Raw genomic sequence first — 26074 nt, 5'->3', positions numbered from 1 at the left:
CAAGGGTGAGAGGACAAAGCTGTTTACAATGAAATTAATAGAGTGGATTTCTTTTCCTTTATAGTCTTTGGGTTTTTTTTCTATATAGTCTTAGTATTCTCCAATTAAAATTGATTTTGTTCTGCTTGGTGGCCATATATTGTCTTTTTTTGTTTGCCTTCAAATTTCTGCCGATCTTTCATGTCTATTCAGTTGGGCTTTTTATTTTTGTCTGCCAATCTAGCTTTTTCATGTATTCATGTTTCTAGGGACTACTAATATAAAAACAGTTTCATTTATTTTGCATTAAGACTGGCTTGTGACCAGGGTGGGTCAAACTGAGTTCTTTCCCCTCTTTTATGGAATATGGAAGCTCTGCCTGCTGATAACTTATAATGAGCTGGGTGTATGTCCGTGGTCAATTAAAATTTCTGTTCTTAGGTCTGTCATTTATAATTGTCTCCTTTTACAGTTACAGAAAGACATATTTGGTGGGTAGGTGAGTACTGTGTGCTTCAGGTTTTTTGAATCATAGGGGCAGCTGTATATTTCTTAGGTGGAGTTTTAACTTCTCCTTTTCCTCCTTCCTTCTCCTTTTGTTAAATAGTCTTGATTCCAGCAGCAACAAAGGATCACTTTTTCATCTTGTCTCTACTTCACCTATCTTAATTTTTATTTGTATGGTAGCAACTCAGGAGATGTAGATTTAAGAGCAGTGTGGGAAGGAGACTGCATCTGCTTGCATGGAACAGAATTGATCAGAGCTGCTAAGTGCCTGAGAGTTAAGAATAGTTTGCTTGAGTATCAAAGGAGAAAATGCAGTGAAAAGGAAAGGGAGAGTAGACTTTTGTGAGAATGTCCCAAAATGTGAAACTAGCCTTTGCAACAATCCAAAATAGACAGTACTGATACTTCTGTAAATTCTCTTGTACTGTCAGTCATCACAGGTGCTTCAGCATACAAACCTCTAGCTCTCCTGAAGTCTGAATTCTAGAGTTTAAGTTCCGATTCTGTGGAAATACCAGTATCAGTGCTGAAGACCAAGATGCCATGGGGACAAAGAAAGTATCCAGCACTCTAGTCCTGCAGAAGAGCCATTGCCATATTGGGCTGTTTACAAACTAGTACAGCAACTTCTCCCTTTCAGTTTCTTCTTTCCTTATCCAGTCTTGCAAATGATCCCAAATTCTAAAGGGTTTCCAGAAGTCTGCTTTATTAGTCTGCCTATTTAGCTTTTTATCTGACAGTTCTGTTCTTGTTTACCTACCCAAAGCAGAACCCAAAATACAAACATCGCCTACTCTAGAAATAGACTTTATATGGACGAATTTGAGTCCTTAAAGAAAATCTCATGGTTGTTCTTTTTATACCATATGTACATTTGCATGAGTTGACAATGGAAATAAAGAACTTAAAGCATGGTATTTCTCAAGCTTGTGTTATCAAGAGATCTCTGGGGAGACAGAATTAAGAAAAACTAAATCTAAAGCAAGGGGAGTATAAGTAAGAGGGAAAGTGAAGGACGGATATGAAGAATCTTATCCTTAGTGCAATACTGTGCATGTTAATTAAAAGCAAAACAGTTGTTAGCAGCAGAAGTTACCTGCTGAGCAGCCAGCTTTATGATGTGAAAACAGACTTTGTGCGTGAACGTGTGCTTAAGAGCTATATGGCCTGTCTGTATAAATACAGCCATTTGCTTTCTATGTAGAATTTATGTTTACATATGGACATAGCAAAGGGGCACAAGTCTTTGTGAGAAACGTTGCAATAATTTCATGAACGTGTCAAAAAATTGGACAATGATAACTTTTCTTTTTTCTCCCTATCTGATCAGACTTTTTTTTCTCTAGAAAGAGAAACAAATATATGTTGTAATTTTTTTTGGGGGTGCTAGGTTTTTTTGGATGGAGCTCTGATGTTTTCTCTGTATTTCAAAAAGTGTTTAGCCCTGTAAACCTGCTGAGCTACTTTTGGTTAGAATTTTTGTGTTTCCCTAGGTGTGGTGGGGTTTGTGTGGTATTTTTAATTATTTTTTTTTAAACTGTCTGCAGCATCACTGTTAAAGAGATGGGAAGCAAAATGTGTTAAAACCTTTGAATTCTTTGCTATTCCTCATTTTACTTGAGATAATGTAACCCACTATGTTAAATGATTGTCATCCTTATTTTATCAAATTAGATTTCCTAATTCTTCAAGTCTTCATGTTTAGTCACATACATTATCCTATTCAGCAGTTTTTAACTTGATATCTGCTGTATTTGCTTTGTCAGCAAGTTCAGCAGTTACTCCAGGCAGAATCCAGCCAGCTTCTCTATAGGATAAACACCCTATGGTGCCAGCATGTGACATCAATTTTTCTTTACCTGTATTGTTTTCAAAGCTTTTCTTCAAGAACGCTTACAATTTTTTGAGTACTTTCCACATATATTGAAGGCAGAGAAAAAAATGTTCTGTAGATATATTTGGTATTTCTTCAAGTTCCCCTTCTGGATTTTTAATCTCCAATAGCAAGTTTTCAGGATTAGAGGTTTCTGCAGTTACTCACGTGAGGATGGTTGAATCTGCTCACTGCAATTTACCCCATGTTTCCAGAAATCTCCTTTATAATCTTTTTTCTAATTAGCTGACTCTGCTTTTCATTAATTCAAATTCTTGCCCATTAGTGATTCATCCTTAATGATGACTATTTGCCTATGTAATTTTCTGCTGTCTTTAAAAGTGTTTGAAGAATTAATGAACAATTTTATTCGACTCTAGCTTTTGGCTTTGATACATATCTAAAGAATAATCAGAAGCTTTATGGTGTTCGGGTGTTTTACAACATTTGAGACTTAGCTTGCAAGATTTAACAATTTCTCCTAACGTGAGGAAGGTTGCAAGATTGTTGTGCAAAAGATTTATTCACTTGATTGTTCATAGCCCGCTTAGGTCTTGGTCTATGAAAAATGTGTAACTAGCCTGGCGATTGTGAATTCTTTTGACCTTTCAGTAGTCAAAGATTTCTCCTTGAAATTTGTGTTTCTTTAATACTGACATCTGAGTTGGGAGTTTTCTTTTCTTCTAACTTCTATTTTAATAGCAGAATAGAGGGTAAATTCCAACCCCCTTTGTGTTTATCAGTGTTTTAAAGAAGAATTTACTTATTTCCTCAAAATGCTTCAAAAGCAATGTTTATAGCTGTTGACGTGCAGGCTGAAGAAAGTATCATCTGCAGAAAAAACTATTCAGTATTTGACATACCTGTATGGACAGTAATCCATTGATAAAGATAGTACTTGGTTTAGTTCAGTCTCAACTGGTAAAAACTGAGTTTGCAGTTTGATATTTTATGTAGAACTTAAAAAATTTGGAAGTAAATTTGATTTTCTGGACTATGCAGAAACATTATACAGGAAGATGGAAAATACGAACACTGAGAATATGGAACAGCTTACTGTGGTTTCACTTCCACATGAGTCTAATCTAGCACATATAATTTCGTAAAGAAGATTGCTCGCAATAGTAGATGCAATTTTTTTCAGCAGGAATTTTAACTTTAAAAGAAATCCTGTCAGCTAACCTGTTCTACTTATAGCTCATCTTGCATCTGTCAGATGATTTCAAATAGACTTCAGAATGTTTGACTTCTTGATTATTAGCAATTCTTGACTGCTTCCCTGCATTTGGTTTTCGTGAACATATGTCTTGTAAGGCCAAATGGTGCTGCTTTTGGCTAGAAGCCTTCATGCTGCGTTACATCATGTCACAAGCCTGAATATCTAAAACATGCGGAGGTGTTTACAGTTTTTCGTTGCAGACAATGAAGAGTATACTAATAGCCTAATCTCTACTACTGTGACACTATCCTGTTGTAATATAAATTTTGGGTAGTTCAGCATTTTATTTCTTAAGAGCCTTGGAACTGGCATTTAGCTCTGATAGGGAGGCTAAAATTGCTTAGTTTAAAAAAAAAAAACCCATGTTTCTTCCAAGTAATGATGAACTTGCAAGGTCTGTAGCTCACATCACAAAATTGTTTTTCTTGAGGAAATGGAGGTCTTCACCTAGGACACCTGTGCTGATGTGACCCGGGTTTTCTCTCAACTCTTGTGTTGAGATTGGAAGACCAGCTAGAACAGCTCTTCAGGGATTTATTAAAGATTGGAGTCAGTTTATAGCTCTGGGATGCTGATTGGCAGGAGAGTTGCTGTACTGAAAAAGCTAAGTGCTGGGTCACCAACTGTGAATCTTTGAAAAAGAAAAAGCAAAGAAAATCCCACCTCAGGCCTCTGTGAAGGGAGCAGAAGGCTCAAATAGATCTTATTGATGCATCTTCAGGCATTAATTATTGTATGTTGGGGATTTACGAGCTTGGTGCGTTGCTAGCACTGACATTAAAATCCTCTCTTGCTGCAGTTAATAACAAAAGCTTTTCACTTGTGAATTGCTCATTGTCTTCCTGCTGCCTGCGATACTCACTGATGAAAATACTGTCTGTATTCTCTAGCTGGCTGTTACTCTAAGTCAGGCACACTCAGTAGCCCTCCCAGAGTGTGTATGTGAAGTAGCTGTGGCTTCGAAGAGGAATGTTTGCTTCCTGTCAGCATCTGAGGCGTCAGTAGCCCAATTTAAGATTGCAGTTGTTTCAGGAAAAGAAATAACTGTCTGTCGGCTTATAAATCTGCTTTCCTAAAAGGATTACCTATTCTGTAGCTGTCAGGAGAGGCAATATCTGCTGTTCAATGTAAGAAGGAAAAGATATGAAGAACAGTGGTTTGAACTTACCTGCCCGTACTGTAATACCCAGTAACTAAATGCCTATACAAAAGCTTATTGCTATTAGCTTCAATGTACTAGCTTGTGTTTTGTGTGTTCATTTTGTTATATGTTGTAATTAAATTGAACTAGTGATAGACTCCTAATATTTGAAGCAGTATTGTAAGATGTATAGGGTTTTTTGTACAGGATTGGCAATATTGAGTGGTGTATACTGATTGTTCACTGGGCATAATAGAAGTATATTTTAAATCTCAAAGCTGTTGAGAGAATGGAAATGTCTGAAGGATCCTTGAATAAATCTGTCTATTTTTAGATAATTTTCATTCAACCTAGAGAGTGGACAAAAATGAAATTATTGCCTCAGACATTTGAAAGTTACTTTAAAGTTATGGAATAGGAGTCTGGCAAATCTCGGATGTTTGTGTGACAGCAGTAGTCTTTGTACTTTTATTGTATTCTTGGTTTCAAAATCTTAGCTATCCTCTTGAGCTCTTGTAATATTTACAGTGATATTCTGATAGGGAATATTTCGTCTCTCTCCTGGATCAATTTATTCTTTTTCTTGTATAGCAAAAATTGTTGTAAAAAAGAATGTGAACTCAAAATCTGAGGATTAAATTGGTTTTGAACTTTTATTATTTGATTAAAATATTGTTCATCTAGTCCTTTGAAATCTTGCCCATTGCAGTTTCTTCCTGCAAGCAAGATACGGCTTTCTGAAAGTCAGTCCAAAAAATATTGACTACGGCTGGGGAAAAGAAGTAACTTAAGAAGGCCTTTCAAAGACTTTCATTTGAGTAATTCTGTAAATAATCTTTTACTTTATTCTTGAAAACGATCTAATGGGAGAAGTTGGCATTAGAGGAATCCATGAGTGTGGCTATTTGGTTTTGATTTTTTTTTTCTCCCTTCGAAAAGACCAACTTAAAAACAAACACTCCACCAGTCTCCCCTCTCAAACACTGAGCTGATATGGAGGAGTTTTATGACAAAGATCTGGCATCTGCATTTGCTTCTGGAAGCAATTAATTTAGGCCTTTTCATTTGTGCTTCTTATTCTATGAATTCCAGGCTGGAAGAGTGGCAGTAGGAAGGACTGCTGGGATCAGTGTCCAATCCTCTGCAGGGGTCTTTTAGAAATCCACAGGACTCTGCTTTGAAACATCTTTGCCGAATACACAGCTCTCCTTCTGCCCTTCCCTTGTGAAATACTAGTGCATCATAAAATGGTTTCTGTTTTTATATCTAAGGAAAATACTTAAGTGATGCACACAAAACTTTTGTTGACCTTTTATCCATGACTGGGTGACAGCAGCAGCTCACCTTATGAACCTTTACTTTATTGAAGCTCTTCAGCTGATAGCAAAGTTACATACTCTAATGCATACTACTGAATGTATTTTATTAAATGTCATGTCAATTCTGTTATTCCAGTCCACAAAACCATCTTTCTTTCTACCTTATCACTTGTTCCTTTTTAACAGCAACAGGTCTTGAGACCACCCATCTAGATCTAGCACCAAGATTACTAAAGAAAATAGTTGCCAGATTATTGAAGGTGCATTCTCGTCGGCTTACTCTTTTTTTTTTTTTATAAATCTGTACAGTCTTTCTTGTACTCATCTTGTTTACCCGTATTATTTTTTCTATTTTGATCTTCCTCACCTTAATTAACAATTTTCCTTGTGAGAGCTATATTTAAAATGTTTCGCACTAGCTGACAACAGTAACTTTGAAGTCTGTTATAGATTGAATAGATTGAATGAAATTTACGCTGTTCTAATTTTATCAAATTATATTGGTTTTTATCCAACTTCTGATCTACTTATATCCCTGATCATTCACTCAGTCTGTTCTAGAAAGATTTGCAGTATTCGTATACTATATACTGTATTAATTACAACATTAATGTATGCTATGTCAATGCAGTATTCATATATTTTGCTATATTAAACTAACCATACATGTCTGGACAACTTGCTGTCCTTCTGAATATCCTTGCATTTATACATGTTTCAGTTAGTATATGTAGTAAATTACTATACTTTTCTACTATTACACTTTGAAATCTCACATGGCAGTTCTTCCTGGACCCTATAGAAGGGATTATACAGACTATCCTGGTTTTACCAGAGTAGGTAATCTCAGTAGTTTTTATTTCATCATCTACATTTCCTTGTCCCTGTTGCAATTAACTTTCACATATTTTGCCTTTCTTAAATGGAGGAAAACTATATTTCTACTATAATTAACATTTGGGCCATAATAAGTAGTTATTAATATGAAAATTATCATTTTTATTTGAATAGCACTGATTAGGAAGAGAATCAGGAAGGACAGTTCAGGACTGGGAACTGCTTGAAAGTGTTGACCAAATGCTCGCTTGATTTCTTGGAAAATTTTGAGGAGATTTAATCAAGATGGTACAAGCTGCTTACAAACTCATTTGAGAAACTGTTAAGCACTCTAATTTGAAAAATGATAAACTGGTTTTAGAAGTTAAATGATTGTAGTTAAGATGTTTCTGAAAAGCATAGATTCTGAAATAGCAATTTATTTTAAATTAATTTTCTTGTAGTAACTGAAAGAAGAACTTGGTTTTGAAAGTGTTTCTGCTCAGTTTAGAAATGTTGTTTCCTTACTCTAGTAAGGAAAGCACTAAATACTCCTATCTGTAGAAGTAATTAGAATTAATCATAAAAGTTTAGAGGTTAAGTAAAGACTACTTAGATAAGTAAACCAGGAGAATCAAAGGTTCAAGTGCACGGTGACTTAGTTCCATACAGTTATAAACAGTTTGACGAAATTGTGGATGGAATACATGCCTATTGTTCCATTTTTGGCAATGCTTTTCTATGTGATGAGCCAGATTTTCATCTCACAAGAGCCTCTACTTTTATAAGCATGTTTATGCATTCTAGTTTATCTATAGGAAAGCCTTAATGAACTTCTAACTTCTGCCTTTGTGTATTAAGTTCATCCTTGTTTTTTCAAGTGTAGTCAGCTACTCCCATGTTTCTGTTTTGTTCTTCATTCATTCCAAGGCCTAGTTTTAGAAACATAATTGATAGCTTTTTTTTTCAAATGGTCAATTTAAAAAATTGACTTATGAATTGAAAATTCACTTCTAATGAATTAAGTGTAGTCTTCTTGCACATAGCAAGAAGAATAGAAATTGATTTTACTGACCTACATTTCTCAGATTTTTCTGAAGAGTGGGTTTGCTTTTAATGAATTGTTCTTGTAGTGCTCAGACTAGTATGATCTGTTTTGTCTCATAACTTCTGCAGAACTTACTGTTACTGAATTGTACTGAACAGATGACCATATGACTTGAATACTGAAATCTTTCAAAATCTGTCAAAGAAGTGTGTAGCCCAATGAAAGATACTTCTCTCTGTGTTAACTTCTGAGTGGAAGAGAGTACTGGCATCCTTGAGCTCATGAATGGTTTTTTTTTTTTGTCTGATCAAGTTTACCAGATGTATTTGTTTCTGTGAAGAAGACACACAGTACACCTATTTTCTGCAGGTGATGGATTGACCCTCTGATTTGAATTATTTTTACATTTACTTTTATAACATTGAGACTAGGGAACACTTTTGTTTATCCTCAAACTGACATATTTACTGATGAGCTGATGGTTATGAGCTCTCTGCAAACAAGCACTGAAACCAATTTAACAGCACAGGCCAGTAAAAAGGGAAAAAACAAACATCACAGTATCAAAAGTAGTTCTGAAACCTAAGTCTAGTGTTGGCATCACTTCTGTTTTCAAATATAGACTACTCAACTGGATAGGCCTCATTAATAGTTGAGATATATGGAGTTTTATACAATGCTCATATTGACAATTTGCATTTGGTTCATTTTTTAAAGTTTGCGCAAAAATCTGTACATATGCCTAATATGCTACCTAGAGTATGCCAGTCTTTCCTCCCTCATTACTAAATAGAAGAAGCTTAAAATTCAGTTTCATGTAGGCCATCAATCTTTCCGTAGATGTTGTTCAGTTATCACTTTCCATTTAGTTTAAATTGATATTAATAGCTTAGAAATAGCAAATGTTGTGTCAGGATTTTGATGAGCCCTTACTTTGTGCCAGCTTCTGTTTATTCATATCTGAAAGTCTGGAAAACATCAGCTTTGTCTGTTTAGGTGCCGTATCCAGTGCAGAATCCTCATTTAGTTGAATAAAGGCAATGAAATCCTTCATCAAGTCTGTTAAAGGTGTGTTGAAGACTGATTACTAGTATAAACAAAGATGAAGTTGATCCAAAGATAAAAACGACTTAGTAGTCGTGTGTCATACCGAAAAGAGTAAGCATTATTTCCCATGCCAACTGCGTTAGTAAAAGAGGTGGTAAAGTGAAACAATGCACCTTATATGAGCAGTAATTTTAAAGATGACCTTTTTCTATAGTGTCAAGTGTACTATGGATTTTGTCAGACGGGAGGGAGTAATCAGTAACAAGACTTGAACATACCCATTTTTCCTTCTTTCACTTTATTCTTGATAAGTTACAACCTCTGTTTCTACACTTTCCAATGTGTTTTTAATACTACCATGGTGTAAAGGTTTTGTTATCTATTATCCAGTATTTTGAAGGGAGGAAAAATACCTGGTTTTGCAAAAATCTTCAGGTTTATTACATTACTCAGTAACAAAGGCAATTATTAAACACCTATGCATTTTGGGATTCTTGCTGTGGTTACCAGACGTGTATATAGGTGCAGTTGACTTTCTTTGTTTTAAGGACACACTGCTGATTCATGTTAAAGTTGCTATCAGGCTCCAAAGGTTTCCTTCTGCAAAGCAGCTTCCTCGCCTGTTGACACGCAGCCTATACAGATAATAAGGTTATTCCATGCTGGGTACAGGACTTTGATAATTGCATTTATTGAACTTTTTGAGGTTTTCAGTGTGCCTGTTTTTCTAGCCCTTGGATGTCCCCTGGGTTGGCCAGCCAGGGCTGTTCCAGGGTACTGTTTCAGTTTATCATTTACATGTTCCATCCCCAGTTGGGTGTCACCAGCAGCCTTGCTGAGCGTGCATTCAGTCCCATCCCCCAAGCTCTCAGTAAAGACACTAACCAGTATTAGCTCCAGTTTTGACCACTGAAGGACAACATTGGTGAATGTCTGTCAGCTGGAGTTTGTAGTGCTGGTCAAAACCCATAGAGCCTGGTGGTCGAGCTAGCAGTCCACCCACCTGGTAGCCCACTTCTTCAGGTCATGTCTCACTCAGTTCTGACAAAGTACTCTGGAAGACTGTTACAGTCTCTGTTAAAAGTGAAGGTAAACAGCATTCACTGCTCTTCCCTTGCTCTCCTTAAAGCAAGTTGCCAGGTTGGTCAAGTATGATGTGCCCTTGATGAATCTGTACTGTCTTTTCCCAGTTGCCCTTTTGTGTGTTGTTTGGTGTGGGTTTTTTTTGTGTATGTAGATTCCGGGAGGATTTGTTCCATAATCTTTGCAGGAACTGAAGTGAGACTGACTAGCAGATGGTTCTGCAGATCCTGCTTTTCCTTCGTGATAGCTTTTTTCCTATTTCTGAGGCAATTCTGGATCACCGTGACCTTTCAGAGATGATAGAGAATGACCTTGCAGTAAGATCAGTCTGCTCCTTCAGCAGCCTCAGATGCCTCCTATCTGGTGCCATGGAGTTGCACGTGTCCAAGTGGCTTAAGAGATTCCTAACTTATCCTGTACTGCATGTGAAGTTTCACTCCCACAGACTCTGGCACTAGACTCTGATCTGGGGCGCTCAGTAACAAAGGTGGCAAAAAGGCACAGAGTATCTCAGCCTTTTCCACACTCATTGTCACCAGATCTGAGCTGCTCCACTGAGCAGTGGGTGTTATTCTCAGCTGTTCTTTTGCCAGTGTCCTTACACATGCCTTTCTTGTCACTGCTCTTGTTTCTTCCAAACTTGAACTCCATGGTTCCCTCAGTACCTCCTCACATGCTCGGGAGATCACAGAATCACAGAATGTTAGGGATTGGAAGGGACCTCAAAGGATCATCTAGTCCAGTCCCCCTGCCAGAGCAGGACCACCTAGATCAGATCACACAAGAACACGTCCAGGCGGGTTTTGAACATCTCCAGAGAAGGAGACTCCACAACCTCTCTGGGCAGCCTGTTCCAGTGTTCTGTTACCCTTACTGTGAAGAAGTTCTTCCTCAATATAGATGTTTCTATATTCCTCCAAAGGAGCTCTGCTTCTACCTTCTTTGTATTTCACAGAAGTGCAAGAGTCTGTTCACGGTACTGCTTGCCTTGCTTCGTCATGCAGACACTGGCCAGCAGCCCTCATTCCTCAAAAAGGATCCTGTTGTCTCAGAAGCCTGTCTTTGACACCAGCGTGCAGCCAGATGTTGATAGACTGTGTGTGCTCCTGCCTGAATCTTGCCTTCCCACTGAAGCAATTGAGGAGAGCAGTACCTGTGTCTCATGCCTGCTACGCCCTCCACCCCCAACCTCTGCAATCACTGCTCATGTGCTTAGGCTCACACCCGGCAGTAGCATTGATTTATATATAGATGAATAGCCAAGGGGTGATTGTCTAAGAGCTGAACTCGAGCAGACATCAGTTTTTCAACAGCATCCCAGGCAGTATAACGGTTCTGGAAATGCACATCTGCAGGCTTTCCTTCTGTTCCCACAAGTCACTAATTTCCTGGATTTGTCCCTCACCCAGCCCCCATCTTGGTAGTTTCCATCCACTCATCCTTTGAGTACAATGCCTAGCTGTCTCTTCTTCCTTGTATCATGGGGCTCAGGCTTGTGGTGCTGCAAGGTCTCTGTGAAGACCTGTCTACTGTTGGCTCTTGTTCATGGTGTACCAGGCTGCCCACTTTGTCCTGTAGCTCCTTCCACTGAAGAACAGCACCTCAGGCAAAGCACCCCTCCCATGGGTGAGGCCACTGCCACTGTTCCTGCACTAGTGACATACCTAGCATTTCTTAGAGACCAAGCCCTGGGTAGTGGAGTCCTCTTCCAGAGCTCTGTCTGGGTCAAGGCTCTAGTATGCTACAGGCAGTTGCTTCAGCAGAGTTTCTGGGTCCCTTTGCTTCACTGCTGTGCTGCCTGAATTCGACTGATAAGCAGACAGTGGAAGTGCTGTCATAAAAACAGTAGTAAAAATATGGAGTAATTCATGAGATGGTAAACTGTCCAAGGGAGTGAGAGCCTTTGTCTGAAGGTACAGGGATGAGCCTTATTGATGGTGACTAGTGTGTGTTGAACTTTTGCGTTGATGTCTCTTATTAAGAGATGCTTCCCTGAACCCTCAAAGGATTCAAAGGGTTCACAAAGTGTCTTTTTGACATTTCACTGAACTCTCAAAGGAATTTTCTTGCGTTAGAGGAAGATATAGTGGCAGCCTATGCATTTAAAACACTTGATGTAGTTGGTATTTTTATGGACAGAAAGTCTAGATTACAGTTCTCCCCCTGGTGTCTTGCTAATTTGAGGACCCCTAAGCTCTGTGCTCTTGTATGTTTTACACTTTCTTTTACAGTCTAGTATCTCATGAGTCTAGACCTCAAGAACTCTGAGATTATAAGAATTTATATTTTTCTTTTAAAATAATTATTTTTAATTAGCATTTGTTTTCTTTAAGTACAAGCAGGGTGGTGGTATGACTTGATTCTTTGCCAGATCATTTCTGTGGTGCCCCAAATTAAAGCAAAAGAAGAAACCAGCCTCATGGTGGGTTTATATGTCAGACAGATTTCATCTGTGTACAGTATTTGTTTCTGCCAATGGTTGATAGTGTGTATCTAGGGGAAAGAACAGGAGAAATAGTAATGATACTTCCTCACAGTGCTCTCCTAGCATGCAGTGACTTGACAGCCACAGTCAGGGACTGCCTGAAGCACGGGTGAGGGCTTAGTTTTTAATAGCTGATGAATTGACTTGCAGCACTGGCACTGTACTATGGCAGGCAGTTCCCCTGCATAACTATACATTTTGTGGAATACTATCCTTTTGTTTTTAAACCTCTTTCTGCTAAATTCACTTGATTCCTGCCAATACAAGAAGTAACAGGCAACAGTTGTTTTCTGTGTACTATCTCCATGCAGCTTTTGATTTTATAGAACTGTTTGATTTAAGTAACATCTTTTCCAGCAAGGAAGAATGCTACTCTCTTCACTGACATCATATAATGAAGCTATTTCTTGTTGTCTTTGTCCTTTTGCCCTTCTTACTTGTCCTTTCTAATCCTTCTATATCCTTTTTGAAATGACAAGACTTTATGTTCATACAGTGCTCAAGATGAGAAAGCAGATACTGTGTAATGGCATAGTGATGGTTTGGTTTCTGTTCTTCTCTTATTAGTCTGTGACAAGTTATTTTTCTTTCACTGCAGCTGATCACCAAGCTGATGGTTTTATAGAGCTTTATAGTGCAACTCCAAGGTCCAGAGCTCAGGCCCATCCTCGTATCTATTTAAAAAAAAAAAAAAACACAAACAAAAAACCACAAAAAAAACAAAAACAGAAACAAGCGAAAAACCCAAATGACCAACCCCTAGGATTTTTTCTTACCATACCTCACTTAATGTTTCATTGTGGTTATTTCATAACTCCTGTTTTATGAAGCTGTTAACTACAGATACTTTTGCAGTTATTAATTTTATATAGTCATCCTTATATTCCAAAACTGTATAGATGCAGACTGAGATTATCCCAAACCCAACTCTTTCCTGGAGTTTGATGTGCACCTAAGCAGGAAGCAGAGGGATATACAGCCTTCTGTCCTTCTACAAGTGGAAGGCTGCAGGCTCCTGCGTTGCTATGCCATCCAAACCTATGCCACTTAAGTGTATAGGCATGCATGGAGACATGAGTGTCTCTGTTGCCAATAAGAAATAAGCTGTATTTAGAAGAGGGATGCCATAGTATTTTCCCTCAAGAAGGTAGTGGGGCTAGGAAGGACAGGAATCAAATTATGACAATGAAATACTAAAGAAAGAGTAGTCTTAGTGATACAGGTTTTTGCTGAGGTTTTGCATAATCATGGCTTATGATTAAAGTTTTCTTTTCCACTAAATTCTTCATTTTAGACTGAAAGCAGTAAGAGAAACTGTATGTATGTCAATTTTAAAATTATAGTGTGTTTTTGAAGAGTCTTATTTTCCATTTATTTTATAAGTTAAGAATATCTGGAATTCTGGTTTTAACAAGTAAGCTATTCCCACTGGGAAATACTTTGGGAGTACTTTGTGTTGAAACACATCAGCACTCATGGGGAACCTGTTGGTAAAATAAATACACTAAAATTTGTATTTATTTATTTAAGTGAGCAAACCCAAAGCTGTTCTTGATTCTACTCTACCCAATTGTCAGTCATGGAAATAAACAGTCCTTATAACAAAACTTGCTTGTAATTTGAGTAGGACAAAAGAGAATTCTAAAGATCAGCATTCTAAAATTTTAACGTATACATGTTAGAAAATGTATAAAAGTTTGCACTATGATCGAGCATTAAACTATTAAAATCACTTTAAGCACCAAAATTATTATTTGATGCCTTTAGCTTTGAATGCCTAGTAAGTAGTCCCAGTGGCTTGTGCATACTTTCTTCCCTTTGCTTACTGTTTAGGTTTTACTAAAAGAGGTGTTTATTTTTGGTTTGTTGAAAGCAAAGCATTTGTCGTTGTGGCAAAGGTGTAAGGTGCCGTTGGACTTCCTGTAAAATACAGGCATTTATAGACTGGTGTTCCTAGTAATGGTCCAGAAAATCAGTATGTACTGCAGGTGGGAGCATGAGGGGATATTAGCCATGGGCTTCACATAGCACGGATTAATACCTTGCTTCCTGAGATCTTCCTGGTTCTCATTCATCTGGCTTGTTCTGATTTTCAGAGAGTCCAGAGAGTTTTTAAATTTCATTGGATATGCCTACCCTCTTCTCCAGTAGCTCTGCAGAGCACTCTGTTTTGGTCACTCATTTTAATGATTCAGGTGATGAATGTTAATGTAGTAAAAGACTGGAGTTATGCTTCTTTAATCGACCCTGTTCCTTTTATCTCATTGGAGTGCATAGAGCATCCATTTTAATACATACAGCATTTGGTAATTAGATTGTTACCTTTAAAATATAGTTAAAACTTCAACTTTTATCTGCTGTCCTTAGGTAACTTTTTATGACTTTCTTTTTCTTTTTTTTTTTTTTTCTTGCAGATATAGAACGTGGTGTCTCAAACTGGATTAAAGAAACCTGTTGATATTTTTATTTATACTTTTTTATTTTTGTATTTGACTTAAAGTGCCATGAAAAAATTTGCATATTGCAAGGTGGTCCTTGCCACCTCTTTGGTCTGGGTCCTTCTGGATATGTTTCTATTGCTGTACTTCAGTGAATGCAACAAATGTGATGAGAAAAAGGAACGAGGCCTGCCTGCTGGAGATGGTAAGCTTTCTGCCTGAGTAATCTTTAAATGATGCTCATTTAAAATTGTGCTCCTCTTAAACATTTGATATTTTTTGCCCCAACAACATAGCATTGCATCAGCATTTAAGTGTTACAGAATGTTCAATGTTTCTTTGAATGACTAGGGAATAATCGTGTTGCCTGAGATGTTTGTTGCAGGCTTAAATGCTTGCTTAAGATGTAGAATTTTAAGCACTAGTGTATATGAAAAATAATAAAATATGCAACAAGCAGTTCAGGAATATAAGCTATGTTAATATAGTCTAATGCATGTTCTAAATTTCCACCAGTGAGGAAGCAAAGACACTGTTAACCTCAGTAGACTTGGTGGTAAAACAAATCAAACCAACAACGAAGCTTACTTGTCTTCTGCCCCTGCAAAAAAAAACCCAAACCAAACCCCCTTCCCTTGCCTTCACCTCCCCCCAAAAAAACAAACAAAAAACCAAACCCAGAAACCCTCCTAAGCCAAAATTTGTCCAGTGGCTATAGCAATAAGGGACAGTGAATGTTGTAACGAAAACCAATTTATGAAAATAACTAGAATAAACTTGGCTGTAAAAGTGACAAACATAAGGGGGGATGTATGCACATACTTATGTATGTAACTTTTTCTTTGAAATGAGAGCTGTGTTATTCAGTGCTAAAGCTCTTCAAATAAACTTTCAGTTTCATTACCATCATCTTAGTTTTTGAGTACCAGTTAAGATGATCTGAGTGTGGGTTTTTTTGAGAGCTGGTACCATTCACGTTGCCAACTTTATTTTAGGGAGGTCGTCATAGTTGATCACATAGGAGAAAGGGTTGGTGCAGGGAGAATTCTCATCCCTGCAGTGTCTTAGCACATAGACATTTAGAACTGCAGGCAGCTGCCTCCTCCAGATCTACTAAAACACCTACTTTTGTAGTATGGTATCTCCCCCACTAGAAAGGCTGTGTCAGTATGTTTTGCTGCTGCTACAGGAAACTTACGCAGTGGTGCTCGATGTTAAGTTTGATCACCCAGCTGTACTCAAAATTAATTAATGGTTTCCATCACAAAAAACTTTTTCACCTGTTGACATCTGGTATTGACAACTTTGACCTCCCTGGGAAATTTTCTGAAATGTTCCAAGAACAATGTTACTCTCTTACAGAATAACACTGGGGAGATGTTTAGGAAATGTTAGTTTTGTTTTGGTTTGTTTTTTTCCCCCACAATGAGGAAAACAGACTGATAAATCTCCACAGAGAACAACGATGTATAGGAATGTAGAATCTCTGTGCTTAGTACCTCTGAACTGTTGTTCCCACAACTGCATGCAAACACTTTAGAGAGGTTCTAGTTCATCTGAGTTTTGCAGAACGGACTTAAATTTTCAGTTGCTTGCATTTCATCTTTTGGTTTTCTTTTTCAATAAGTGGAAAAGAAAGTGACAAGAAAATGAATTAGGGTAATGTAGGAAGTATGTCTTTTATAGGAACCCAGCCTTTTCTTTGTTTTTGTCTTCAGAAGTTGGGAAACTTTCTTGAAGATATGATGATGACTGATGTACTGTTAAGGAATGGATCCACTTTTTGAATTCCTGCAAAGTTAATACACAGTGCTAAGCAGATAACTTATGTCATGTTTCTTTAGAGCTGTCTTGCAAACAGTTTTGTTTTTTTTTGCTGTTAGCAAGTAGCAATCAAAGTCAATATTGATTTGATATATTGATGTTGAAAGTTCAGATGACTTTACAACACAAAGTCATTGGAGGATCCTTCAGGTGAGGGAGAACCTGCAGGTTTTCAAGATTAGCATTGTGACTTTCCCTGTGCAGCATTGTTTTTACTTTACTTGAGTACGCTCTTTGTTCTGGCCTTTCCCTAACCTGTGTGTGTTAAAATCCCTGATATGTTTTTAATATCTTATTGGCTTGTAAACAAACGAACCAACCAACCAAAACTTTTTATATAGTTTTGTACATTTGTCTTGGTTTTTAAGACAAATTGTACTACTGACTTGTAGTAAGGTATGTGCAGAAATAAGTCTGCTAGAAACCATGGTTGTAGTTGACACCGACACTTCCTTTTAACCTAGTTGTATGCCCGATCTTAAATATTCTTCTTGTTCCAGTAGTTTACTGATTTGAAGTCTGTAATCGATTTATTTTCACTCAGAATGCCTAGAATTTCCTCAGATAGCATTGAGGCTATTTTGTCTGAGAAGCTTTTATCAAAATCTTTTTTCACTCTCTCACCCCCCCCTTCATTTCCATAACTGGTTTAGTTTTCTTGATTCAGCTTAAATTATATAAGTGTTGTCCATGTCACTCTGGTGTGTAGCTCATCTTTGATTTTGTGGAAGAATTCCACAACACTTAATGAACCTACTCAACATATGAGTAACTTTTTCTGAAGAGTTTGTAAGCTTATTTTAGACTGTGCTTGCCTAGTTGGAAAACTAAGTCTTTAGATATTTCAGCAAGAGCAAAGGATTTTGAGGATAACTTTGGACAGTTACGAGACTTAGAGCCAGGATCTAAATTGCCTTTGGGAAAAATCTTTCTCCTTGGTATTGATGGCAAAAGATATTAGCATCTTAAATCATGAGCTTCAGCTTATGTGTCTAATATTGGATTGTATGTATACTGCTGTTATATTTTACAAATTGCCCAAAATAAGGAATAATGAAGGAATATGAATGTGAATCAGTTGAAAAATCGGTGTACATGATTATGGGGAACTGTAAGACGAGTGGGTTAATGAGGGCTGATAGTTGAAAATATGCAAGTGTGGAGATGAGGGGACAACAGGTGAAGTGGAAAAGGGACAGGCACTTACTAGGCTGTGAGTAAAAGTGCTGGGGTGGAGATGTTTGGGAAAAGGGGGCCTGCATGGTGTCTGAGTAGTATAGGACTGGGGAACTAAAGTCATACCAGTGGAGGGATAGTTGGAATCTAGTGACTGTAATTGTGTGAAGTGATTTGGCAGTAGGCATAAACCTTTGCCAACCCCCTCCACCATGGTGGAATAAGACAGTAATAGCTTCAGGAGGTAGGCTGGGAGAAAGTGGGATCAGAACACATAGCCGTATTGATTGCAGCACCCACCCTTGGGAGCTGGGAGGGAGCCTATGCTTGTCCTAGCTGATACTGCTGCTCTTTCTTCTCCCCACAATGACCACCCCAGAGAGGGGGAAGCAGGTCAGGTGGAAGCTCTCCAGTGCTCTGCTCTGAGGTTGTCTTAGGTATTCTGAGCTATTCAGCTGACCTGGATGATGTACACCCCTTGCCCAAACTGTCACAGCTCGTTTTCTGTTGGCACATCTTTTAGGTGGTGTTTCCCTTTTTGTAATTACTGATGGTTCATCAGTCAAACTCAGAAAGAGTAATAGCTGATGATGGAAGGCTGTTACTGTAAGTCTAAAGGTTGTTACGAGTTGGAAAAAAAAAAATCACTAAACCTTAGTAAGCATCATCCATGTAATGTAGTAGCTTTTTCCAAACCTGAAATTCAGAGGGTATCTAGTTGAGCACTATTGTTTCCAGATGGGGATTCAGCATTGCAATTTAGATTTCACAGTCTGGAATAGAATTTACTGATAAGTGTAACAAACGAGTTCTAGACTTAAAGGGTTCAAGCCATTCTCTAATAATGCAAAAAGGAGCTATTCCTGTAAACAAAAAAGAGCAGGTAGTACTGTGGTTTTGCTAATAAAGATTTTTTTTTTTTTTGGTAGCTCTGTTTTATTTCTGTAAGACTCTGGTATGCCAGCTCTGAGGTCTTTACTTAAATGAAGATCAAATGAGTCCTTCTTAAAAGTATGACTGCAAAGGAACTTCCAGCTTTGGCACCTGATGTGGTTTCTAAATAAACTTCCAAACTTATTCTTTTTTCCTTTTTTTTTTCCACCCTCAAGGGGAATTCCAGTTATGTAGTGGTTAGAAGCCCTGCTAAAAAAAAATAAAATCTTTCAGACCTAGCATTGGTTTTGCTATAGTCTTGTGATCTCAGCTACTTGCTATTTACAATCTTTTCTTGGGGCAAAGACAAAGTTAAACTAGGACCAGTCATTTTTGTCAAGTGCCAATCAAGGCCTTGTGTTCTGAATTTTGAGCTCTCTAGTAAAGATGGAATATCTAAGTTGTGAGTTGGTTCTGAATATTCTCATCTGCATAAAAAATTCCTAAGAAAAGTGAGCAGGTTCAAGATACAATAGAGATTCAATTTCTGAAAATAAGAACTGTTTATCATAAATCAATCTTGTTCTATTAAGGCTGAGGTGTGTGTAAGAGACACAACTTCTCCGAACTTTTACCTGTTAAAACAGCTTTTTTTCTAATGGTGAAGATTCCTCCAAAGGTGACTGGATTTGGTGTTTTTGTCAGTTTACCATTGTTGTGGCCCCTAAAGGCATGTCAGGGAAGAATCCATCCCTCTTTCTGGCTTGAGATGGTCTTAGATTTTTGAAGTGTCTGTTTTTCATCAGGCATACTGCTTGGTAAAAAGGAATTTTTAGTCCATAGTCCATAAAGAGTTCCTGACTTTTAACAAAGATCTGGAAGAGATCAAGTCCTCCAAGTCCTCTTTGAAACTAATGATTTACTGATACAAATGCAAAATGTCTGGAAAAACATTATTAGATTTCCCATTGGATCAGGTGATGATTAAGTCATTCATTTAGCTCCAAAACTTGTATCTGTAAATTAAATTACTGTTTGTTAGAAGTATCTCATCAGTACATGTCTACAGTCCTTCAAAGAAAATATTTTTTCATAGTTAACTAACAAAAGAGTACTGCAGTATGAATTTTTAAAAATGTGTATTAGTCATTTTGGGAGAATATTGTTGGTTTGTGTTGATATGGAAACTACACACTTTTGCGGGAAAACAGATTACTGTAAATGCAGAAACCTGAGAGAAGATTTTTAACTCTTGTTGGAAAGTCATCTCTGTGCTTGCACACCAAGTTTGCCAGTCTTTGCGTTTAGTGAGTTTCATAAAATATCTGTGGATCTAGTTAGCTGTTGCTAGATTTTTCTGCCGGAGAAGGGAATACTTTATTTAGGAAAAAAAGTGTAATCAAGTAGTATATATTTGGAAATGAAATTTAAAAAACCAACTGAGGAATTTATGGAATTTGTACACTTGGATCCAACTCACTGTTGAGCTAAATTAGCATCTAACAGCAAGATCTGCAAATGTGAAAGATGAATTTTCAGTTAATTTAACTATTCAGTTTAACTGGTTTAGTCAAAGTTAAGAAACGACTGGAAGTATAAATAAAATAGGAAATCACTTTTTCTTCTAAATAGCAAATATGGTGGGATAGGACATTCACTCTTGAGAATGCTGAAAAAAACAGTGAATGTTTTTTTTAGCATATAATTATATTCTAATAGCTTTTGTTTCATCATTTTAGGTATGTTGAACGTTTAATAATTTTCTAAGTGAACCTATATACTAATTGCTATACACTTAATAAAAATAATTATGATAGCCTGCATAATAAAATAAGCTGAATATATAAAATTGTGCCCAAATAAGCCTTATTGTATACTACAATTACATGTTGATTACTCCCCAAAAGGCACAAATTCTAGTTTAAAAGGTTATACAATTGCAAATTAGCAAGTTTTGATGTGGGTTCAACCGTACTTTCTTAGGAGGCAAAGATTCAAAGCAAACTGCCTGCTCATTTTAGCCCATGGTTAAAACGAGTGCGTTAATCGGTCTCCGCAGGATCTGCTTGGACGTACTGATTCTATCGATTTTTAGTTTACGAGTGACCGGCTGGCAACTTCTAGTATTACACAGCTCAACTTGCAGTCAAGTCTTGGTAAAAAGAAAGCACCTCTGTCGTGGGAGGATTTTCTCTGCTAAATGTTACTGTGTTAATGCAGCCAGTGCGGTTGCTTCAGGTACTTGAAAATGAAAGTTTCACATGAAACACATTGTGCTTGCAACCGATTAGCGCTAAATGCAAACTAGCAAAATGGTTCACTTATTAGTAAGTATATATTTTAAGTCTCAGTGTTTCAGCAAGGATGGAAGGCTTCGCCTTTAAAAAAAAAAATTAAAAATTATTCTTTACGTGAATATTTGCTCTTGGCATAAATTTAATTACACAGGGCTGTCCTAGATGCAAATTAAAGATAATTTAAAGCCACGCTTATTACTGAGGGCTTTGGTGCCTTAATTTTAAAATACTTCCTGTTCTTCTGTTTAGTTCTTAAATTACTGGGTTTTTTTTAATTAGAATTTGTACTGAATTTGTAAAGTAGTGATATATTTTAATTTCAGTATTCAAGCATTTAAAACGTTTCAGTTCAGGAGGAAAGTAAATGGATATTTGTAAAGAAAATGTAACAGTTTGAAAGTGTTTTTTAATGTTTTGTTTTTTCACTTTTGTTTAAAAAAACCCAAATAATTCAAGAGTCTGGATTCCTTTTCTCCTCCTTCTGTCCCTCATCAATTTGATCAGATATTTGATATTTAAGATTTCTTTGGTTTAAACAGGTCAAATGTTACTGTTTCTGTTTTGAGTACTAATATGAAACTCCAAAATGTAATTATATCGACTAAAAATAATGCTAGTAAACCCAAGAGAAGTTATTTCTCAACTGGCATTCTGTTAAAATAAAAATGTGGAAATAAATGTGAAGTTACAATTTAATCCTTACTAAAATCCCTGTAAAGGAAAATTCAACTTTTTCTGAAATAATATCTGTTGTTCCAGAACTTTAACAGTGAAGTCAATTAGGACATGATGATGGATAGATATAAACCCTTACTGTTGTGGGGTTTTTTTCCAAATTAATTGTGGTGTCTAAGAATAGCACTTAAACTACTTGTGTTAAACTTCCAAATATGAAGATTTGCTTTCATTTCCAAAACCTGGTGGGTTCAGAACTCTGTTTTAAACAGGGATACTCCAACAGTGTAAAATAAAGTATAAAGAAACAAACACAAGCATAAAAGTAGTTACCAACATTTCATTTATTCTTAGTTCCAGAACCCATACAAAAACCACATGAAGGACCTGGAGAGATGGGGAAGCCTGTGGTCATTCCGAAAGAGGAGCAAGAAAAAATGAAAGAAATGTTTAAAATAAATCAATTTAATTTAATGGCAAGTGAAATGATTGCACTCAACAGATCTTTACCTGATGTCAGGTTAGAAGGGTAAGTGCTTTATGCTGTATTAAAAACGTACTCAACTTGAAGAATGTGCAAAGAGTCATCCAAAACAAGAGTTCAATTCTCCAAGATAGTAACGTTCAAGTGAAAAGTAGGAGGATTTCCTGTATATATAGTACTTATTTGTGAAATAAGATTGAACAGCAGAAACCAGTTTTCTTCAGTGTTATTTAACTTTGAATCTGATTACAAGTATGAAAACTGTTTGGGGAATAGAGATTAATTTGGTTGAAGGAAAACAAAATTAACGTAAGACTTGGCATTTCAGGAAAAAATGACTTATTTGAAAAATTCATGCACTGGTGTAATGAGGCAGACTAAAATTCTGCATTATATGAAATAGAAAAGATTTGCTGATGAGAAAGAAATACTTAAAAAATTTCTTACCTCGTGAAATGTGGAAAGCCTCATTTAGATTGCATTATAATGTTTTCTAATATCCGTCTGGTTTGGTTTTGATCTTGCCTCTGAAATATTGATCCTTTCAGAGCTATTTGAGTCATAAGTAATTAAAAAGAAAATTGTAGCCTTGTTTTAAATAAAACTAAAATTGCTTTACTCTTCTGGGGCTACTCTGGCAGGGTAGCTGATGACTTCCCCCTCACCTCCAACCCCTCTTGTTCATGAAAGGGACTCTCAAGTTAAATAGAGCTCATGAAACAAGATTTTCCCAATCAATTATCTGCATTCTCTTGCAAGAATCAGATGCTATAGAAACTCGATATTCCTTTACAAGCTCTACTGCTGCCTCTGTATACACAAGGCCTAGCTGCTGGGTTAATTTGTTTTCGTTTCCTGCCTCAGAAGATTAATATTAGAAGAATGAGATGAAGCTCTGACCGCTTTTCATTTTTAATAAGTGATAAAGGACATGTTTGTAGGTACCTTCTTCTACTGTAATCAATGTGATTTTATGTAGTGTGTGAGTTCCTGGAATGGCTGATGTTCTTAATAATTGAGCCATATGTTTTTCAAAATGCGATTTCATAAGTTTGAATTAATGTAACTTTTCAATTGATTTTCAGATATATTATTATTCAGATTTTATTGTTGCTACTTGCCTGTTTCTCAGTATAGTGGAAGAATGCAAATCATGAACTTGCAGAGTTTTCTTTCAAAACTAACAGATGTTGTTTTGGCGGGTTAATCTTTTTCTCATGTTACTGCTCTGATCATGGTTGTAACTTGGTAATGGGATCTCTTGACGTTCATGCAGATTCATATGTAGTTGTCTACCTCTTTTATCACACTCTCTATAGGATAAGAAATTGCCTCTCTGTAAAGTGGTGACTTTCACCAGTTAAAAACTTGTAGTTAGCATTGTCAACTTGTTTTAGCTGTGAGAAATATTGTGAATTTCCCTGGAGAGACTTGTCGAAGCTGGGATGCTAATTTGGGGTGATTTCTGCATGTTGTTTTTTTTTTTAAAGATGAATAGAGGGAATTAACAAAACTTTGGGGAAATGATAGTTACAACAGTTGGTTATTTGGAAGGTAAACATGAGTAATTTTTCATAATGACCCTGGAAGTATGGAAGAAACTAAACATCATCATCTGTTTAGCAGCATTTGTATTGCAAAACTTGCATGCATGTATTCTATCATTTTTATAGTGTAAGTACAAAAATAAGAAAATAAATTTCCGTATCTAAAAGTTGACTTAATCATAAGCTTTGTGAGGTCTAGACTTTGAATTAACCAAAAATAGAAAGAGAAATTGAAATTGTTGTAAGCTATTAAAAATATATTACCTAAGTGTCACTCAGGCTTTTGCAGACAAATGAAATTACAATTTTAAAATTAAGTTGAGCTATAGGAATTTTGTCTCGCGCTTGGCCATGCTCTGCAGTTGTTGTGTTTTGCAGTCAGATATGCATTATAAGTTTAGTAATGTTGTGTTTGCTTCCCTTTTCCATATGTATGGACGCAAATAGTATCACAATACTACATGTGTGAAAGTGGAATCTTAGAATAAAATTTTAGGTGAGGTCTCAGGGTAGAGTTGAATTTTCTGTTTTTTTTTTTTTTAAATTGCTGCCAACAATTTTCACATTTATTTGCTTTGTGTGTTTTTAGTAGATTTTCAGAGAAAAATGGTCCCCTAAAAGCTCTTCCTTTTGTCATCTTTTTCAGTGTGTACTCTATAAGATCAAGCTAATTAAGAAGTTGGGGAGTGTGTTAATGTTTTCCCCAGCAAATTTGAGAACAATACTGTGTTTGAAATGCAAGGGTATCTTAATCTGTATGTATGGATTAATATTGCTTTCCAAGAACACTGTAACCATTTTCAGAATTGTGGAAACTATAAATATGCTCTGGTGTTGTATGTCTTATAAAAGTATTTATCTGATTAGTCAAAACGCTCACATGGTCAGAAACACTTTCTGTTGCGTTAGTGGAGTTGCTTCTGGCTTAGCTTGCTCTATCTACATCTCTGCTAATATGGAAATGGTTTGGAGAGAAGGAGAATGGGTAATTTCTAATCATTCCTTACCACATTTATGTGCTTGCAGCACAGCTGCCAGTAGCACTTTCAATCAAGGTTTTGAAAAAGCAGGATATATTCAAAGGCACACTTAGCTGTTCAACCATGTAATTATTTTCTTCACAGGTTTTGTGGGTTGCTTCCTTTAATGTGGTGTGGTGGGAAGACGTGACTATTTCAAGTCCTATAATGCTCTGGCATGTCAGTTCTTCTGAAATATAGAAGTCTGTAAAAATTTTACCTAATGGTTAATCACTGAAAAGCTGGTGGAACTAGGTGTGCCAGGACCAATTTGCCACACGGATTTAATAAGGATGGCATAACCTATCAACTGGAGAGCATCATTTGAAGTAGTCTGCATTATCCTTCACATTCATTTCTAGCTCTTGCCAAACCTCTGTCATCTATGCGAAGGCAAGCACATTTGGGTACTTGCTCAGTCCTCGAGGCAGCGAGTACGTTCATGGGTTATGTCTTCTGTCTCGCACTTCTGCCTCTGAGTGCTCGTAGGTTAATCTCTATAGATGACCCGCTCTGGGCATCGTGTTTATGCTTTGGCCAAGAAATTTTATTTCCTTACTGGAACAAAAATGTGAACTGTTTTAATAACTTCTAGGCACTTCTCCAGCTCAGGGAACTCCTCAGTACGAGACATCTACAGAAGTTGAAATCTGTGTTCTGTTGATCTGTGCCCTGGTTGTATTAACAGGTTTATATTTCTTTTTATTATTTGGCACAAAATTACCAAGGCACATAGTTGCCTTTAAAATCATTGACATATGCCTGAATTGCTAGTCATTTTGTGTCTGTAAGCGGGAACATTGTTCTACTTAACTCTTCTCATTATCCCAACTAAATTATTTGCCTCATAGAAAAAAACTAAACTAGAAGTAATTTTTTTAGGCTGGATGCTTCCTCAAATCTGGATCTGGGGCATGTTAGTGTAACTAATATAACTGACAGTGCCATGACCTCTGGAGGGATGTTGTTGCAGGGGACCAAGCAGCTGGAGATAGCAGATTGGTTTTAAGTTGTTAATAGAATAGTTCTTGTAAGCACGTCTTATTCTGGTCTGTGAATCAGTCATCAAAGTGGGAGTTGATTCACAGTTGCCAGGAAAATATGCAGCTGTGGGCTTGACATGACAGCAGAGTAGATGATGGGTGATTAGGAACACTAGAGTCTTGCCTTGTTTTGCTGAAGATGAGGGAGGCAATGACTAAAATAGGTGTCAATGACTAAAAT

At 36.8% G+C, this 26074-nt stretch overlaps 1 protein-coding gene across 1 annotated transcript in view; it reads left to right on the top strand.

The window, feature by feature from the left end:
- The window catches only part of GALNT1 (polypeptide N-acetylgalactosaminyltransferase 1), a 67666-nt gene that overhangs the window by 3450 nt on the left and 38142 nt on the right, over nucleotides 1-26074 (top strand). The window contains exons 2-3 of the mRNA XM_009982358.2: nucleotides 14932-15160; nucleotides 22155-22329. Coding sequence (XP_009980660.2) covers nucleotides 15022-15160; nucleotides 22155-22329 — 314 coding nt within the window. The 5' untranslated portion in view covers nucleotides 14932-15021. The remainder of the gene's footprint in view (nucleotides 1-14931; nucleotides 15161-22154; nucleotides 22330-26074) is intronic.

The sequence above is a fragment of the Tauraco erythrolophus genome, chromosome 3 (assembly GCF_009769465.1).
Source record: "Tauraco erythrolophus isolate bTauEry1 chromosome 3, bTauEry1.pri, whole genome shotgun sequence".
Taxonomy (NCBI): domain Eukaryota; kingdom Metazoa; phylum Chordata; class Aves; order Musophagiformes; family Musophagidae; genus Tauraco; species Tauraco erythrolophus.
The sequence above is the reverse complement of the archived record's forward strand: the minus strand, read 5'-3'. Positions and strand labels throughout refer to the sequence as shown.